At 54.7% G+C, this 21,552-nt stretch overlaps 1 protein-coding gene across 1 annotated transcript; it reads left to right on the plus strand.

Annotated features, from left to right (window-relative positions):
- Nucleotides 1-2,384: 2,384 nt before the first annotated feature.
- On the plus strand, nt 2,385-20,955 carry LOC133264685 (cell adhesion molecule 4-like; the record flags this gene model as incomplete). The annotated part of the gene is given in 9 exon segments (XM_061444523.1): nt 2,385-2,538; nt 5,210-5,362; nt 11,983-12,117; nt 13,188-13,352; nt 16,494-16,584; nt 18,822-18,844; nt 18,847-18,993; nt 20,828-20,881; nt 20,884-20,955. Coding segments are annotated over 9 exon segments (994 nt in total), but the record flags the coding sequence as incomplete, so codon positions are not given.
- Nucleotides 20,956-21,552: the final 597 nt, after the last annotated feature.

The following is a 21,552-nucleotide window of genomic DNA, read 5'->3' on the forward strand; positions in this document are numbered from 1 at the left end:
TTGACACCCATTGACAACAACGTGGCCCTTGTCCCCGTGTCACCTCCGGGGGTGACCTTGGGGGGGGGGGGAGGGGGGGGGGGATGGGGGGGGGGAGGGGGGGGTTTGTGCTGACACAGCAGAAATGGGGTTGTTTCACACCCCCACCGGTGGCGTCACAATGGGGGGGGGGGGGGGGAAGCGGTGCCGATGGGATGGGGGACCCAGGGTGGACCCATTGGACCCATAACCTATAACCAGTATCCCATTATATCCCATATCCCATACCCCATGCCCCATGCCCCATACCACATATCCCATGCCCCATATCTCATATCCCATGCCCCATATCCCATACCCCCTACCCCATATATCCCATATCCCATACCCCCTACCCCATATATCCCATATCCCATGCCCCATATCCCATGCCCCATATCCCATATCCCATGCCCCATATCCCATATCCCATGCCCCATATCGCATACCCCGTACCCCATATATCCCATATCCCATATCCCATGCCCCATATCCCATGCCCCATATCCCATATCCCATGCCCCATACCCCATATCCCATATATCCCATACCCCATATCCCATATCCCATGCCCCATATCGCATACCCCGTACCCCATATATCCCATGCCCCATATCCCATGCCCCATATTCCATGCCCCATATCCCATATCCCATGCCCCATACCCCATATCCCATATATCCCATATCCCATATCCCATGCCCCATATCGCATACCCCGTATCCCATATATCCCATATCCCATGCCCCATACCACATATCCTATATCCCATAACCCATACCTCATATCCCATATATCCCCTATTCCGTACCCCATATCCAATATATCCCATATATCCCATATTCCATACCCCATATCTCATGTCCCATGCCCTATATCCCATGCCCCATATCGCATATCCCATATTCCATACCCCATATCCCATGCCCTATATCCCATACCCCATATCCCATGCCCCATACCACATAACCTATATCCCATAACCCATATCCCATATCCCATATATCCCCTATTTTCGTACCCCATATCCAATATATCATATATATATCCCATATTCCATACCCCATATCCCATACCCAATGCCCCATATCGCATATTCCCATACCCCCATATATCCCACATACCTCATACCCTATATCCCATTTCCCATATCCTATATCCCATACCCCCCATATATCCCACATATCCCATATACCCCACATCCCATATCCCGTAACCCATACCCCACACCCCACATCCCCTACCCCACACCCCATATCCCACACCCCATATCCCATACCCCACACCCCACACCCCATATCCCACACCCCATACCCCATACTTATATCCCATACCCCATATCCCATACCCCATACCCTCCATCCCATACCCCATACAACATACCCCATACCCCACATCCCGTACCCTGTAATCCATACCCCATACCCCACATCCCATACCCCATACAACATACCCCATACCCCACATCCCATACCCTGTAATCCATACCCCATACCCCACATCCCATACCCCATACAACATACCCCATACCCCACATCCCATACCCCATACAACATACCCCATACCCCACATCCCATACCCCATACAACATACCCCATACCCCACATCCTGTACCCTGTAATCCATACCCCATACCCCACATCCCATACCCCATACCCCCCATACCCTATATCCCACACCCGATATCCCATACCCCACACCCCATATCCCATACCCCATATCCCATACCCCATACCCCATATACCCCCCATATCCCATATCCCACACCCGATATCCCACACCCCATACCCCATATACCCCCCATATCCCATATCCCACACCCGATATCCCACACCCCATACCCCATATACCCCCCATATCCCATATCCCACACCCGATATCCCACACCCCATACCCCATATACCCCCCATATCCCATATCCCACACCCGATATCCCACACCCCATACCCCATATACCCCCCATATCCCATATCCCACACCCGATATCCCACACCCCATACCCCATATACCCCCCATATCCCATATCCCATACCCCATATACCCCCCATACACCATACCCCATATACCCCATACCCCACATACCCCATACCCCACACCCCATACCCCATATACCCCCCATATCCCATACTCCACACCCCATATCCCATATCCCACACCCTATACCCCATATACCCCCCCACACCCCACACCCCATACCCCATATCCCACACCCCATACCCCCCATACCCCACATACCCCATATACCCCCCATACCCCACACCCCATATCCCATATCCCACACCCCACACCCCCCATACCCCACATACCCCATATACCCCCCACACCCCACACCCCCCCCCCAACCCCGCCCCACACTTCCCGTTCCCGTTGCAGGCCACGGGCAGGAGGTGCAGGCCGAGAACGTGACGGTGCTGGAGGGCGGCACGGCGGAGATCACGTGTCACCTGCACCACTACGACGGCTCCATCGTGGTCATCCAGAACCCCGCGCGGCAAACGCTGTTCTTCAATGGCACCCGCGGTGAGGGCCGTGGGGTAACGGGGTAACGGGGCTTATGGGGTAACGGGGGTTATGGGGTGATGGGGGTGATGGGGGTTATGGGGTAACGGGGGTTATGGGGCTATGGGGTAATGGGGGTTATGGGGGCTATGGGGTAATGGGGGTTATGGGGTAATGGGGGTGATGGGGGCTATGGGGTAATGGGGGTGATGGGGTAATGGGGGTAATGGGGGCTATGGGGTAATGGGGGTTATGGGGTAATGGGGGTGATGGGGGTGATGGGGTAATGGGGGTTATGGGGTAATGGGGGTGATGGGGGCTATGGGGTAACGGGGGCTATGGGGTAATGGGGGTAACGGGGGTAGTGAGGGTTATGGGGGCAATGGGGGTAATGGGGGTTATGGGGTAATGGGGGTAATGGGGTAATGGGAGTGATGGGGGTTATGGGGTAATGGGGGTGATGGGGGCTATGGGGTAACGGGGGTGATGGGGGCTATGGGGTAATGGGGGTGATGGGGTAATGGGGGTAATGGGGGTGATGGGGGCTATGGGGTAATGGGGGTTATGGGGGCTATGGGGTAACGGGGGTTATGGGGTAATGGGGGTGATGGGGGCTATGGGGTAATGGTAGTGATGGGGGTGATGGGGTAACGGGGGTGATGGGGGCTATGGGGGTGATGGGGGCTATGGGGTAATGGGGGTGATGGGGCCTATGGGGTAACGAGCATGATGGGGGTTATGGGGTAATGGGGGTGATGGGGGCTATGGGGTAACGGGGGTAACGGGGGCTATGGGGTAACGGGGGTAGTGGGGGTTATGGGGGTAATGGGGGTGATGGGGGCTATGGTGTAATGGGGGTAATGGGGGCAATGGGGGCTATGGGGTAATGGGGATAACAGGGGCAATGGGGATAAGGGGGGCAATGGGGGCTATGGGGGCTATGTGGGCAATGCGGGTAATGGGGATAATGGGGGTAATGGCCAATGGGGCAACAGAGGCTATGGGGGTCATGGGCACCATGGGGATAAGGAGGGTTATGGGGGGAATGGGCGCTATGGGGCAATGGGGGGAATGGGGTCCTTGGGGTGGCCACGGTGTCCAAAGGGTGACCACAGGGCCCTACAATGTCCCTATGGTGGCCACAGGTCCCCATGGCGTGGCTGTAGGACCCCATAAGTTGGCTGTGTCCCCCACAAGGGGTGCCCATGTAACCCCATAGGGTACCCATATAACCCCATAGAGTGCCCATATAACCCCATAGGGTGCCCATATAACCCCATAGGGTGCCCATATAACCCCATAGGGTGCCCATGTAACCCCATAGGGTACCCATATAACCCCATAGGGTGCCCATATAACCCCATAGGGTGCCCATGTAACCCCATAGGGTACCCATATAACCCCATAGGGTGCCCATATAACCCCATAGGGTGCCCATGTAACCCCATAGGGTGCCCATATAACCCCATAGAGTGCCCATATAACCCCATAGGGTGCCCATAGAACCCCATAGGGTGCCCATAGAACCCCATGAGGTGCCTATATAAGCCCTTAGGGTGCCCATAGAACCCCATAGATTGCCCATAGATCCCCATAGGGTGCCCTCATGACTCCATGGGGTGCCCTTATAACCCCATAGATTGCCCACATAACCCCATAGAGTGCCCGTATAACCCCATGGGGTGCCCATGTAACCCCATAGGGTACCCATATAACCCCATAGAGTGCCTGTAGAACCCCATGGGTGCCCATATAACCCCATAGGGTACCCATATAACCCCATAGAGTGCCTGTAGAACCCCATGGGTGCCCATATAACCCCATAGGGTACCCATATAACCCCATAGAGTGCCTGTAGAACCCCATGGGGTGCCCATATGACCCCATAGGGTGACCATACAACCCCATAGAGTACACGTAGAACCCCATAGGGTGCCCACATGACTCCATGGGGTGCCCTTATAACCCCATAGATTGTCCACATAACCCCATAGGGTGACCATAGAACCCTATAGAGTACCTGTAGAACGCCATGGAGTGCCCATAGAACCCCATAGATTGCCCATGGAACCCCATAGGGTGCCCGCATGACTCCATGGATTGCCCACATAACCCCATAGGGTGACTACATAACCCCATAGGTTGACCATATAACCCCATAGAGTACCTGTAGAACCCCATGGGGTGCCCATAGAACCCCATAGGGTACCCATATAACGCCATGGGGTGCCCACAGAACCCCATAGGGTATTCATAGAACCCCATAGGTTGCCCATAGAACCCCATAGGGTGCCCGCATGACTCCATGGATTGCCCACATAACCCCATAGGGTGACTACATAACCCCATAGGTTGACCATATAACCCCATAGAGTACCGTTAAAACCCCATGGGGTGCCCATAGAACCCCATAGGGTACCCATATAACGCCATGGGGTGCCCATAGAACCCCATAGGGTATTCATAGAACCCCATAGGTTGCCCATAGAACCCCATAGGGTGCCCGCATGACTCCATGGGGTGCCCTTATAACCCCATGGATTGCCCACATGACCCCATAGGGCATCCCCATAACCCCATAGGATGCCCACATAACCCCATAGGGTGCCCCTAGAACCCCATGAGGTGCCCCTAGAACCCCGTGGGGTGCCCCTAGAACGCCATGGGTGACCCCCCGGCCCTGTGCCCGCAGCGCTGAAGGACGAGCGGTTCCAGCTGGTGGAGTTCAGCCGACGGCGGCTGCGGCTGCGCCTGGCGCGGGCCCGGTTGGAGGACGAGGGTGGTTACTACTGCCAGCTGTACACCGAGGCCACCCACCACCAGATCGCCACCCTCACCGTGCTGGGTAAGAGCTGGGAGTCAATGGGGCACAATGGGAGTCAATGGGACCCCATGGGAGTCAATGGGAATCAATGGGACTCAATGGGACATCATGGGAGTCAAGGGTACACAATGGGAGTCAATGGGGCACAATGGGAGTCAATGGGAACCCATGGGAGTCAATGGGAATCAATGGGACTCAATGGGACCCCATGGGAGTCAATGGGAATCAATGGGACTCAATGGGACATCATGGGAGTCAAGGGTACACAATGGGAGTCAATGGGGCACAATGGGAGTCAATGGGAACCCATGGGAGTCAATGGGAATCAATGGGACACAATGGGACTCAATGGGACCCCATGGGAGTCAATGGGAATCAATGGGACACAATGGGACTCAATGGGACCCCATGGGAGTCAATGGGAATCAATGGGACTCAATGGGACATCATGGGAGTCAAGGGTACACAATGGGAGTCAATGGGGCACAATGGGAGTCAATGGGAACCCATGGGAGTCAATGGGACTCAATGGGACCCCATGGGAGTCAATGGGAATCAATGGGACTCAATGGGACACCATGGGAGTCAAGGGTACACAATGGGAGTCAATGGGGCACAATGGGAGTCAATGGGAACCCATGAGAGTCAATGGGAATCAATGGGACACAATGGGACTCAATGGGACCCCATGGGAGTCAATGGGAATCAATGGGACTCAATGGGACACCATGGGAGTCAAGGGTACACAATGGGAGTCAATGGGGCACAATGGGAGTCAATGGGAACCCATGAGAGTCAATGGGAATCAATGGGACACAATGGGACTCAATGGGACCCCATGGGACTCAATGGGAATCAATGGGACTCAATGGGACATCATGGGAGTCAAGGGTACACAATGGGAGTCAATGGGGCACAATGGGAGTCAATGGGAACCCATGGGAGTCAATGGGAATCAGTGGGACACAATGGGACTCAATGGGACCCCATGGGAGTCAATGGGAATCAATGGGACTCAATGGGACACCATGGGAGTCAAGGGTATACAATGGGAGTCAATGGGGCACAATGGGAGTCAATGGGAACCCATGGGAGTCAATGGGAATCAATGGGGCACAATGGGACTCAATGGGACCCCATGGAAGTCAATGGGAATCAATGGGACACAATGGGACTCAATGGGACCCCATGGGAGTCAATGGGACTCAATGGGACCCCATGGGAGTTAAGGGTACACAATGGGAGTCAATGGGACACAATGGGAGTCAATGGGAATCAATGGGACCCCATGGGAGTCAAGGGTACACAATGGGAGTCAATGGGAATCAATGGGACCCCATGGGAGTCAAGGGTACACAATGGGAGTCAATGGGAATCAATAGGACACAATGGGAGACCATGGGAGTCAATGGGAATCAATGGGACACCATGGGAGTCAATGGGGATCAATGGGACACAATGGGAGACCATGGGAGTCAGTGGGACTCAATGGGAAGCAATAGGACACAATGGGACACCATGGGAGTCAATGGGACTCAATGGCACACACTAGGCCACAATGGGAGTCAATGGGAATCAATAGGACACAATGGGAGTAAATGAGACTCAATGGCACACACACTGGGCCACAATGGGAGTCAGTGGGACTCAATGGGACACAATGGGAATCAATAGGACACCATGGGAGTCAATGGGAATCTATGGTAAACAATGGGAGACCATGGGAGTCAGTGGGAATCAATGGGGCTCAATGGGAATCAATAGGACACAATGGGACACCATGGGAGTCAATGGGAATCAATAGAACACAATGGGACACCGTGGGAGACATTGGGACTCAATGGAACAACATGGGAGTCAATGGGAATCAATGGGGACTCAACGGGACCCCATGGGAGTCAATGGGACACCATGGGAGTCAATGGGAATCTATGGTACACAATGGGAGACCATGGGAGTCAGTGGAAATCAATGGGACTCAATGGGAATCAATAGGACACAATGGGACACCATGGGAGTCAATGGGAATCAATAGGACACAATGGGACACCGTGGGAGACATTGGGACTCAATGGAACAACATGGGAGTCAATGGGAATCAATGGGGACTCAACGGGACCCCATGGGAGTCAATGGGACACCATGGGAGTCAATGGGAATCTATGGTACACAATGGGAGACCATGGGAGTCAGTGGGAATCAATGGGACTCAATGGGAATCAATAGGACACAATGGGAGACCATGGGAGTCAGTGGGAATCAATGGGACTCAATGGGAATCAATAGGACACAATGGGACACCATGGGAGTCAATGGGAATCAATAGGACACCATGGGAGTCATTGGGACTCAATGGAACAACATGGGAGTCAATGGGAATCAATGGGGACTCAACGGGACCCCATGGGAGTCAATGGGAATCAATGGGACACCATGGGAGTCAATGGGAATCAGTAGGACTCAATTGGACACCATGGGACGCAATAGGACTCAACGGGACCCCATGGGAGTCAACGTAAATCAATGGTACACAATGGGAGTCAATGAGACTCAATGGGCCACAATGGGAGTCAATGGGAATCAATAGGACACAATGGGAGACCAAGGGAGTCAATGGGAATCAATAGGACACAATGGGAGTCAATGGGACACCATGGGAGTCAATGGGAATCAATGGGAATCAATGGGACACCATGGGACACAATAGGGTGCAACAGGACCCCATGGGAGTCAACGTGAATCAATGGTACACAATGGGTGTCAATGAGACTCAATGGGACACCATGGGAGTCAATGGGGATCAATAGGACACCAAGGGAGTCAATGGGAATCAACAGGACACAATGGGTGTCAATGGGAATCAATAGGACACAATGGGACTCAATGGGACACCATGGGAGTCAATGGGAATCAATGGGACTCAATGGGACACCATGGGAGTCAATGGGAATCAATAGGACACAATGGGACTCAATGGGACACATTGGGACACAATAGGATGCAACGGGACCCCGTGGGAGTCAACGTGAATCAATGGTTCACAATGGGTGTCAATGAGACTCAATGGGACACCATGGGAGTCAATGGGAATCAATAGGACACAAGGGGAGACCATGGGAGTCAGTGGGACTCAATGGGGCACAATGGGACTCAACGGGACCCCATGGGAGTCAACGTGAATCAATGGGCCACAGTGGGAGTCAATGGGGATCAATAGGACACAATGGGAGACCATGGGATTCAATGGGAATCAATGGGACACAGTGGGACACCATGGGAGTCAATGGGGATCAATAGGACACAATGGGAGACCATGGGAGTCAGTGGGACTCAATGGGACAACATGGGAATCAGTGGGACTCAATGGGACACAATGGGGATCAATAGGACACCATGGGAGTCAGTGGGAATCAATGGGACACAGTGGGACACCATGGGAGTCAGTGGGACTCAATGGGACAACATGGGAATCAATGGGACACAATGGACACAATGGGACACCATGGGAGTCAATGGGAATCAATGGTACACAATGGGAGACCATGGGAGTCAGTGGGACTCAATGGGATGCGATGGGACACAATGGGCCACCATGTGAGTCAGTGGGACTCAATGGGAATCAATGGGACACCATGGGACTCAATGGGACACCGTGAGAGTCAGTGGGACTCAATGGGAATCAAGGGGACACAATGGGGACATGGGAGTCGATGGGACACCATGGGACTCAATGGGATGCGATGGGACACAATGGGCCACCATGTGAGTCAGTGGGACTCAATGGGAATCAATGGGACACCATGGGACTCAATGGGACACCATTGGACTCAATGGGACACCATGGGACTCAATGGGACACCATGGGACACAATGGGCCACCATGTGAGTCAGTGGGACTCAATGGGAATCAATGGGGCACAATGGGGACATGGGAGTCTATGGGACTCAATGGGACACCATGGGACTCAATGGGATGCGATGGGACACAATGGGCCACCATGTGAGTCAGTGGGACTCAATGGGAATCAATGGGACACCATGGGACTCAATGGGACACCATTGGACTCAATGGGACACCATGGGACTCAATGGGATGTGATGGGACACAATGGGCCACCATGTGAGTCAGTGGGACTCAATGGGAATCAATGGGGCACAATGGGGACATGGGAGTCTATGGGACTCAATGGGACACCATGGGACTCAATGGGATGTGATGGGACACCATGGGACTCAATGGGGACTCAATGGGACACCATGGGACTCAATGGGATGTGATGGGGCACAATGGGACACCGTGAGAGTCAGTGGGACTCAATGGGACACAATGGGGAGATGGGAGTTGATGGGTCTCAAATGGACACAATTGGCCACCATGTGAATCACTGGGACTCAATGGGGCACAATGGGACTCAATGGGGCACAGTGGGACTCAATGGGGAGTCAATGGGACTCAAGGGATTCAATGGGACTCAATGGGGCACAGGACGACTCAATGGGACTCAGTGGGAATCAATGGGACCCAGTCGGACTCAATGGGGGGTTAATGGGACTCAACTGGACACAATGGGACTCAATGGGGCAGAGTAGGACTCAATGGGGCAGAGTAGGACTCAATGGGGCAGAGTAGGACTCAATGGGACAGAAAACAATTCAATGGGACTCAGTGGGACTCAATGGCACCCAGTGGGACTGAATGGGACTCAATGGCACCCAATGGGACTCAATGGCACCCAATGGGACTGAGTGGTACTCAATGGCACCCAATGGGACTCAATGGCACCCAATGGGCCTCAGTGTCCCTCAATGGCACCCAATGGGACTCAGTGTCCCTCAATGGCACTCAATGGGACTCAGTGTCCCTCAATGGCACCCAATGGGACTCAGTGTCCCTCAGTGGCACCCAATGGGACTCGGTGTCCCTCAATGGGACTCAGTGTCCCTCAATGGCACCCAATGGGAGTCGGTGTCCCTCAATGGGACTCGGTGTTCCTCAATGGCACCCATTGGGACTCAGTGTCCCTCAATGGCACTCAATGGGACTCGGTGTCCCTCAGTGGGACTCAGTGTCCCTCAATGGCACCCAATGGGACTCAGTGCCCCTCAATGGCACCCAATGGGACTCGGTGTCCCTCAATGGCACCCAATGGGCCTCGGTGTCCCTCAATGGCACCCAATGGGCCTCAGTGTCCCTCAATGGGACCCATTGGGACTCAGTGTCCCTCAATGGCACCCAATGGGACTCAGTGTCCCTCAATGGCACCCAATGGGACTCAGTGCCCTTCAATGGCACCCAATGGGACTCGGTGTCCCTCAATGGCACCCAATGGGCCTCGGTGTCCCTCAATGGCACCCATTGGGCCTCAGTGTCCCTCAATGGGACCCATTGGGCCTCAGTGTCCCTCAATGGCACCCAATGGGACTCAGTGTCCCTCAATGGCACCCAATGGGACTCAGTGTCCCTCAATGGCACCCAATGGGACTCGGTGCCCCTCAATGGCACTTAATGGGCCTCGGTGTCCCTCAATGGCACCCAATGGGACTCAGTGTCCCTCAATGGCACCCAATGGGCCTCGGTGACCCTCAATGGCACCCAATGGGCCTCGGTGTCCCTCAATGGCACCCAATGGGCCTCAGTGTCCCTCAATGGCACCCATTGGGACTCAGTGTCCCTCAATGGGACCCATTGGGCCTCGGTGTCCCTCAATGGCACCCAATGGGACTCAGTGTCCCTCAATAGGACCCAATGGGCCTCAGTGTCCCTCAATGGCACCCAATGGGCCTCAGTGTCCCTCAATGGGACTCGGTGTTCCTCAATGGCACCCATTGGGACTCAGTGTCCCTCAATGGAACTCAATGGGACTCGGTGTCCCTCAATGGGACTCAGTGTCCCTCAATGGCACCCAATGGGACTCGGTGTCCCTCAATGGGACTCGGTGTTCCTCAATGGCACCCATTGGGACTCAGTGTCCCTCAATGGCACTCAATGGGACTCGGTGTCCCTCAGTGGGACTCAGTGTCCCTCAATGGCACCCAATGGGACTCGGTGCCCCTCAATGGCACTTAATGGGCCTCGGTGTCCCTCAATGGCACCCAATGGGCCTCACTGTCCCTCAATGGCACCCATTGGGACTCAGTGTCCCTCAATGGCACCCAATGGGCCTCGGTGACCCTCAATGGCACCCAATGGGCCTCGGTGTCCCTCAATGGCACCCAATGGGCCTCACTGTCCCTCAATGGCACCCATTGGGACTCAGTGTCCCTCAATGGCACCCAATGGGCCTCAGTGTCCCTCAATGGGACCCATTGGGCCTCGGTGTCCCTCAATGGCACCCAATGGGACTCAGTGTCCCTCAATGGGACCCAATGGGCCTCAGTGTCCCTCAATGGCACCCAATGGGCCTCAGTGTCCCTCAATGGCACCCAATGGGCCTCGGTGTCCCTCAATGGCACCCATTGGGCCTCAGTGTCCCTCAATGGGACCCATTGGGCCTCGGTGTCCCTCAATGGCACCCAATGGGACTCAGTGTCCCTCAATGGCACCCAATGGGCCTCGGTGTCCCTCAATGGCACCCAATGGGCCTCAGTGTCCCTCAATGGGACCCAATGGGCCTCACTGGGCTGCCCCATTGCCGTCGCAGTGCCCCCCGAGGACCCGCTGGTGGAGGCCGGCACGGCGGCGGTGGAGGGAGCGGAGCTGGAGCTGAGCTGCGTGGTGCCAAGGGCCCGGCCCCCGGCAACGCTGCGCTGGTACCGGGACCGGAGGGAGCTGCCGGGTGAGAGCAGTGGCATGGGGCAGTGGGGATGGGGTGTGGGGTGTGGGGTGTGGGATATGGTGTATGGGGTATGGGCTATGGGGTATGGGATATGGGGTGTGGGATATGGGGTATGGGGTGTGGGATATGGGGTGTGGGATATGGGCTATGGGATATGGGCTATGGGATATGGGATGTGGGCTATGGGGTGTGGGATATGGGGTGTGGGCTACGGGATATGGGATATGGGGTATGGGGTGTGGGATATGGGGTGTGGGCTACGGGATATGGGATGTGGGCTATGGGGTATGGGATATGGGGTGTGGGCTACGGGATATGGGATATGGGATATGGGGTATGGGGTGTGGGATATGGGGTGTGGGATATGGGCTATGGGATATGGGCTATGGGATATGGGGTATGGGATATGGGATGTGGGATATGGTGTGTGGGCTATGAGATATGGGATATGGGATATGGGGTATGGGATATGGGATATGGGGTATGGGGTATGGGATATGGGATATTGGATATGGGCTATGGGCTATGGGCTATGGGATATGGGATATGGGGTATGGGATATGGGCTATGGGATATGGGCTATGGGATATGGGCTATGGGATATGGGATATGGGGTATGGGCTATGGGCTATGGGATATGGGATATGGGATATGGGATATGGGCTATGGGATATGGGCTATGGGCTATGGGCTATGGGCTATGGGATATGGGATATGGGCTATGGGCTATGGGATATGGGATATGGGCTATGGGCTATGGGATATGGGCTATGGGATATGGGCTATGGGATATGGGATATGGGATATGGGGTATGGGATATGGGGTATGGGCTATGGGCTATGGGCTATGGGCTATGGGCTATGGGATATGGGGTGTGGGCTCTGGGCTATGGGATATTGGATATGGGCTATGGGCTATGGGCTATGGGCTATGGGCTATGGGATATGGGATATGGGCTATGGGCTATGGGCTATGGGCTATGGGCTATGGGATATGGGCTATGGGGTGTGGGCTCTGGGCTCTGGGCTCTGGGCCATTGTCCCTGTCCTCCCCCCCCATCCCGCCGCAGGCTCCAGCAGCCGGGAGCTGCAGGGCAAGGTTTTCCGGCAGCGGAACGTGCTGCGGCTCCGCGTGGAGCGCCGCGATCACGGAGCCATCGTCACCTGCGAGGCCTCGCACCCGGCCCTGGCGCGGGGGCAGCGCCGCCAGACCCAGTACATGTTGGATGTGCAGTGTGAGGGCTGGCGAGGGGATGGGGTAGGGTGTGGGGTGTGGGGTATGGGGTGTGGGATATAGGATATGGAATATGGGGTGTGGGGTATGGGATATAGGATATGGGATGTGGGGTGTGGGGTGTGGGGTGTGGAATGTGGGGTATAGGATATGGGATGTGGGGTGTGGGGTGTGGGGTGTGGAATGTGGGGTATGGGGTATAGGATATGGGATGTGGGGTGTGGGGTGTGGGGTGTGGAATGTGGGGTATGGGGTATAGGATATGGGATGTGGGGTGTGGGGTGTGGGGTGTGGGGTGTGGGGTATGGGATATAGGATATGGGATGTGGGGTGTGAGATATGGGGTATGGGATATAGGATATGGGATGTGGGGTGTGGGGTGTGGGGTGTGGGGTGTGGGGTGTGGGGTATGGGATATAGGATATGGGATGTGGGGTGTGGGGTGTGGGATATAGGATATGGAATATGGGGTATGGGATATGGGGTGTGGGGTGTGGGGTATGGGATATAGGATATGGGGTATGGGGTGTGGGATATAGGATATGGAATATGGGGTGTGGGGTATGGGGTGTGGGGTATGGGATATAGGATATGGAATATGGGGTATGGGGTGTGGGATATAGGATATGGAATATGGGGTGTGGGGTGTGGGGTGTGGGGTATGGGATATAGGATATGGAATATGGGGTATGGGGTGTGGGATATAGGATATGGAATATGGGGTGTGGGGTATGGGGTGTGGGGTATGGGATATAGGATATGGAATATGGGGTAGGGGGTGTGGGATATAGGATATGGAATATGGGGTGTGGGGTATGGGGTGTGGGGTATGGGATATAGGATATGGAATATGGGGTATGGGGTGTGGGATATAGGATATGGAATATGGGGTGTGGGGTATGGGGTGTGGGGTATGGGATATAGGATATGGAATGTGGGGTATGGGGTATGGGATATAGGATATGGGATATGGGGTATGGGGTGTGGGGTGTGGGGTATGGGATATAGGATATGGAATGTGGGGTATGGGGTATGGGATATAGGATATGGAATATGGGGTATGGGGTGTGGGGTATGGGATATGGGGTATGGGGTGTGGGGTGTGGGGTATGGGATATGGGGTATGAGGTGTGGGGTGTGAGATATGGGGTATGGGATATAGGATATGGAATATGGCGTATGGGGTGTGGGGTGTGGAATGTGGGGTATGGGGTGTGGGGTGTGCGGTGTGGGGTGTGGGGTGTTGGGTATGGGGTGTGGGGTGTGAGATATGGGGTATGGGGTGTGGGGTGTGGGGTGTGGGGTGTGAGATATGGGGTATGGGGTATAGGATATGGAATATGGGGTGTGGGGTGTGGATTGTGGGGTGTTGGGTATGGGATGTGGGGTGTTGGGGTATGGGGTGTGGGGTGTGGAGTGTGGGGTGTGGGATATAGGATATGGAATATGGGGTATGGGGTATGGGGTGTGGGATGCGGGGTGTTGGGGTATGGGGTATGGCATGTGGGGTATGGGGTATGGTGTATGTGATGTAGGGTGTTGGGGTATGGGGTATGGGTATGGGGTGTGGGGTATGGGGTAGGGGGTATGGGATGTGGGGTGTGGGGTATGGGATATGGGGTATGGTGTATGCGATGTAGGGTGTTGGGGTATGAGGTATGGGTACGGGGTGTGGAGTATGGGATGTGGGGTATGGTGTATGGGATGTTGGGTGTTGGGGTATGGGGTGTTGGGTATGCGGTGTGGGGTGTTGGGGTATGGGGTGTGGGGTAGGGGGTATGGGATGTGGGGTGTGGGGTATGGGATATGGGGTATGGGGTGTGGGGTGTGGGTATGGGATTTGGGGTATGGGGTATGGGATGTAGGGTGTTGGGGTATTGGGTGTGGGGTATGGGATGTGGGGTGTGGGGTAGGGGGTATGGGATGTGGGGTGTGGGGTATGGGATATGGGGTATGGGGTGTGGGGTGTGGGTATGGGATTTGGGGTATGGGGTATGGGATGTAGGGTGTTGGGGTATTGGGTGTGGGGTATGGGATGTGGGGTGTGGGGTAGGGGGTATGGGATGTAGGGTGTTGGGGTATGGGGTGTGGGGTATGGGTGCTGTCACCCCCCATTTAGTTACATGTCACCTGCCTGTGGCTATGCCACCCAGTCCTGGAGGCTGCCCTATGTCCCATGAGCTTGGTGCTGCCTCCCCATACCCCGTACCCCACACCCCATATCCCATACCCCATACCCCATATCCCTATATCCCCATACCCCGTATTCCATACCCCATACCACATACCCCCTATCCCATATCCCACACCCCATATCCCTATATCCCCATACCCCGTATCCCATACCCTATACCCCATATCCCTGTATCCCCGTATCTTGTATCCCATATCCCATACCCCATATCCCATACCCCATACCCTGTATCCCTATATCCCCACACCCCATATCCCTATATCCCCATACCCCGTATCCGATACCCCATACCCCGTATCCCATACCCCATATCCCTGTATCCCCATATCCTGTATCCCATATCCCATACCCCATATCCTGTACCTCATATCCCATACCCCATACCCCATATCACTATATCCCCATACCCCATATCCCATATCCCACACCCCATATCCCTATATCCCCATACCCCGTATCCCATATCCCTGTATGCCCATATCCTGTATCCCATATCCCATACCCCATACCCCATACCCCATATCCCTCTATCCCCATACCCCATGTCCCATACCCCATGCCCCATATCCCATACCCCATACCCCCTTACCCCATATCCCATACCCCATATCCCATATCCCATATCCCATACCCCATACCCCATATCCCTCTATCCCCATACCCCATGTCCCATACCCCTTGCCCCATATCCCATACCCCATGTCCCATACCCCATATCCCATATCCCATACCCCATACCCCTTTATCCCAATACCCCATGTCCCATACCCCATGCCCCATATCCCATACCCCATGTCCCATACCCCATATCCCATATCCCATACCCCATGCCCCATATCCCCACACCCCATATACCTATATCCCCATACCCCGTATCCCATTCCCCATATTCCATATCCCCATACCCTATAGTCCACATCCCATGTCCCATATCCCATCTCCCCATAGACGCTCCCACTGCCCGCATCCACCCATCCCAGAGTGTCCTGCGGGAGGGTGACACCTTGGTGCTGACCTGTGCTGTCAATGGCAACCCCCGGTGAGTGTCGTCCTATGGGGCCATGGGGTGCCTATGGGGTCTCCATGGGGTGCTAATGGGGTTACTCTGAGGTTACAATGGGGTTACAGCGGGGTGTCAATGGGGTGCCCGTGCTGTCACCATGGGTTGTCAATAGGGTGTCAGTGGGGTGTGATTGTGGTTGCTATAGGGTGATAAGGTTGTTACTATGGGGTGACAAAGGGGTTACTATGGGGTAACAATGGGATAACTATTGGGTTACTATGGGGTGACAATGGGGTTACTATGGGGTAACAATGGGATAACTATTGGGTTACTATGGGGTGACAATGGGGTTACTATGGGGTAACAATGGGATAACTATTGGGTTACTATGGGGTGACAATGGGGTTACTATGGAGTTACAATAGGAGGAGAATGGGGTTACTGTGGGGTGACAAAGGGGTTACTATGGGGTGACAATGGGATAACTATTGGGTTACTATGGGGTGACAAAGGGGTTACTATGGGGTAACAATGGGATAACTATTGGGTTACTATGGGGTGACAATGGGGTTACTATGGTGTTGCTGTGGGGGGGACAGTGGGGTTGCTATGGGGTGACAGTGGGGTTACAATGGGGTTACTATGGGATTAATACGGTGTTACTCTGGGGACACTGGGGTTACTATGGGGTGACAATGAGGTTACTATGGGGTTACCATGTGGTTACTACGGTGGTACAATGGGGTTACTATGGAGTTACTGTGGGGTTACAAGGGGGTCACTATGGGGTTACCATGGGGTCACTCTGGGGTTACCATGGGGTCACCCTGGGGTCACTATGGAGTTACCATGGGGTCACTCTGGGGTTACCATGGGGTCACCCTGGGGTCACTATGGGGTTACCATGGGGTCACTATGGGGGCCACTCTGGGGTCACCCTGGGGTCAGGATGGGGTGACTATGGGGTCACCCTGGGGTCACAATGAGGTCACTCTGGGGTCACCATGGGGTCATTATGGGGTCACTCTGGGGTCACGATGCAGTGACTATAGGGTCACTCTGGGGTCACCATGTGGTCATTATGGGGTCACCATGGGGTCAGTCCAGGGTCACCATGGGGTCACTCTGGGGTCACCATGTGGTCATTATGGGGTCACCATGGGGTCAGTCCAGGGTCACCATGGGGTCACTCTGGGGTTACCATGTGGTCATTATGGGGTCACCATGGGGTCACTCTGGGGTCACCATGTGGTCATTATGGGGTCACCATGGGGTCACTCTGGAGTCATTAGGGGGTCACTCCAGGGTCACCATGGGGTCATTATGGGGTCACCATGTGGTTGCTCTGGGGTCACCATGGGGTCATTATGGGGTCACCATGGGGTCACTCTGGGGTCACCATGAGGTTGCTCTGGGGTCACCATGGGGTCATTATGGGGTCACTCTGGGGTCACCATGCGGTCACTCTGGGGTCACCATGTGGTCATTATGGGGTCACCATGGGGTCGCTCTAGGGTCACCATGGGGTCATTACGGGGTCACCATGGGGTTGCTCTGGGGTCACCATGGGGTCACCATGAGGTCACCATGGGGTTGCTCTGGGGTCACCATGGGGTCATTATGGGGTCGCCATGCGGTCACCATGGGGTCGCTCTGAGGTCACCATGGGGTTGCTCTGGGGTCACCATGTGGTCATTATGGGGTCACCATGGGGTCACTCTGGAGTCATTAGGGGGTCACTCCGGGGTCACCATGGGGTCATTATGGGGTCACCATGTGGTCATTATGGGGTCACCATGGGGTCGCTCTGGGGCCACCATGGGGTCATTATGGGGTCACTCCGGGGTGACCATGTGGTCATTATGGGGTCACCATGGGGTCGCTCTGGGGTCACCATGTGGTCATTGCGGGGTCACCATGGGCTCACCATGGGATCACCATGTGGTCATTGCGGGGTCACCATGGGGTCGCTCTGGGGTCACCATGGGATCACCCTGGGGTCTCTCTGGGCTCACCATGGGCTCACCATGGGGTCACCATGGGGTCTCTCTGGGCTCACCATGGGCTCACCATGGGCTCACCATGGGGTCTCTCTGGGTTCACCGTGGGGTCTCTCTGGGCTCACCATGGGCTCACCATGGGATCACCCTGGGGTCTCTCTGGGCTCACCATGGGGTCACCCTGGGGTCTCTCTGGGCTCACCATGTGGTCACCATGGGGTCACCATGGGGTCTCTCTGGGCTCACCATGGGGTGCCCGTTGCCCCACTGCAGCCCCACGGAGATCGCGTGGAGCCGCGGAACGAGTCGCTGCCGGCGCGGGCGCGCGCCGAGGGCGAGGTCCTGACGCTGCCGGCGCTGGGCCCCCAGGACAACGGCACCTACAGCTGCCACGTGGGCAACCGGCACGGCCGCGCCGCCGACCACTACGTGCTGGTGGTGTACGGTGAGCGCCGCGGGCACCGACATACCGTAGAGACACCATAGAGACACCATAGAGACACCATAGAGATACCATAGAGATACCATAGAGATACCATAGAGATACCGTAGAGACACCATAGAGACACCACAGAGACACCATAGAGACACCATAGAGACACCATAGAGACACCATAGAGATACCATAGAGATGCCATATTGACGCCATAGAGATGCCATAGAGATGCCATAGAGATACCATAGAGACACCATAGAGATACCATAGAGATACCATAGAGATACCATAGAGACACCATAGAGATACCATAGAGACACCATAGAGATACCATAGAGACACCATAGAGATACCATAGAGATGCCATAGAGATACCATAGAGACACCATAGAGATACCATAGAGATGCCATAGAGATACCATAGAGACACCATAGAGATACCATAGAGATACCATAGAGATGCCATAGAGACACAATAGAGATACCATAGAGATACCATAGAGACACCATAGAGACATCATAGAGGTAACATAGAGATGCCATAGAGACACCATAGAGATACCATAGAGACACCATAGAGACATCATAGAGGTAACATAGAGATGCCATAGAGATACCGTAGAGATACCATAGAGATACCATAGAGACACCATAGAGATACCATAGAGACACCATAGAGATACCATAGAGATGCCATAGAGACACCATAGAGATACCATAGAGATGCCATAGAGATACCATAGAGACACCATAGAGATACCATAGAGATGCCATAGAGATACCATAGAGACACCATAGAGATACCATAGAGATACCATAGAGATGCCATAGAGACACCATAGAGATACCATAGAGATACCATAGAGACACCATAGAGACATCATAGAGGTAACATAGAGATGCCATAGAGACACCATAGAGATACCATAGAGACACCATAGAGACATCATAGAGGTAACATAGAGATGCCATAGAGATACCGTAGAGATACCATAGAGATACCATAGAGACACCATAGAGATACCATAGAGACACCATAGAGATACCATAGAGATGCCATAGAGACACCATAGAGATACCATAGGGACGCCATAGAGATACCATAGAGACACCATAGAGATACCATAGAGACACCATAGAGATACCATAGGGACGCCATAGAGACACCATAGAGACACCATAGAGATACCATAGAGACACCATAGAGATACCATAGGGACGCCATAGAGACACCATAGAGATACCATAGAGACACCATAGGGACGCCATAGAGACACCATAGAGACACCATAGAGATGCCATAGAGATACCATAGAGATACCATAGAGATACCATAGAGACACCATAGAGACACCATAGAGATGCCATAGAGATAGCATAGAGATGCCATAGAGATGCCATAGAGACACCATAGAGATACCATAGAGACACCATAGAGATACCATAGAGATACCATAGAGATACCATAGAGAGCCACAGAGACACATAGGGACGCCACAGGGACACATGTGGACACCAGAAGGACGCCATAGGGAGACACAGAGACCCATAGGATCACCATAGGGAGGCACAAGGACATAGAGAGACCCATAGAGACACCATGGGGACCCCATAGAGACACACAGAGACCCCACACGCTGCCCCACAGCCACCTAACAACAGCCCGCGTGCTCCCCACCCACCCCACACTTGCCCCCTGTACCCCACATTCTGCCCCACGTCCCGCCCCAAATCCAACCCCGCAGCCACCCCAACCTCTGCTCCACATCCAGCCCCACGCCCACCCCAACCCCCCCCACCTCTGCCCCACACCCTGCCCCATGGCTGCCCCATTGTGCCGCAGACCCGGGCGCGGTGGTGGCAGCGCCGAGGGCCGTCCCGTTCGCCATCGTTGGGGGGTGCTGGCGCTGCTCGTGTTCCTCCTGCTCTGCCTGCTGGGGGCGCTGCTCTGGGGCTCCGTGCGGCAGAAAGGTGGGGGCAATGGGGGGTAATGGGGGGTAATGGGGCAATGGAGGTCATGGGGGCAATTGGGGATGATGGGGCAATGGAAGCAATGCGGTAATGGGGGGTAATGGGGTAATGGAGGTAATGGGGGCAATGGGGGATGATGGGGCAATGGAAGTAATGGGGTAATGGGGGCAATGGGGGGTAATGGGGGCAGTGGGTCAATGGGGTCAATGCGGTAATGGGGGCAATGGGACAATGGGAGCAATGGGGGGTAATGTATGCAATGGGGGTAATGGGGCAATAGGGGCAATGAGAGCAATGGGGGTAATGGAACAATGGGAGCAATGGGAGCAATGGGGGGAATGGGGTAATGGGAGCAATGGGGGCAATAAGGGGCAATGGGTCAGTGGGGTCAATGCGGTAATGGGGGTAATGGGGGCAATGGGGGTAATGGGACAATGGGGGCAATGGGACAATGGGGGGTAATGGGGTAATGGGGGCAATAGGGGGCAATGGGTCAGTGGGGGCAGTGGGTGTAATGGGGGCAATGGGAGCAATGGGGCAATGGGAGCAATGGGGGGAATGGGGTAATGGGACAATGGGGGCAATGGGAGCAATGGA

The sequence above is a fragment of the Pezoporus flaviventris genome, unplaced genomic scaffold, assembly GCF_033815535.1.
Source record: "Pezoporus flaviventris isolate CSIRO_AGI_PZ_B2104156 unplaced genomic scaffold, CSIRO_AGI_Pfla_v1 ptg000958l, whole genome shotgun sequence".
Lineage (NCBI taxonomy): Eukaryota > Metazoa > Chordata > Aves > Psittaciformes > Psittacidae > Pezoporus > Pezoporus flaviventris.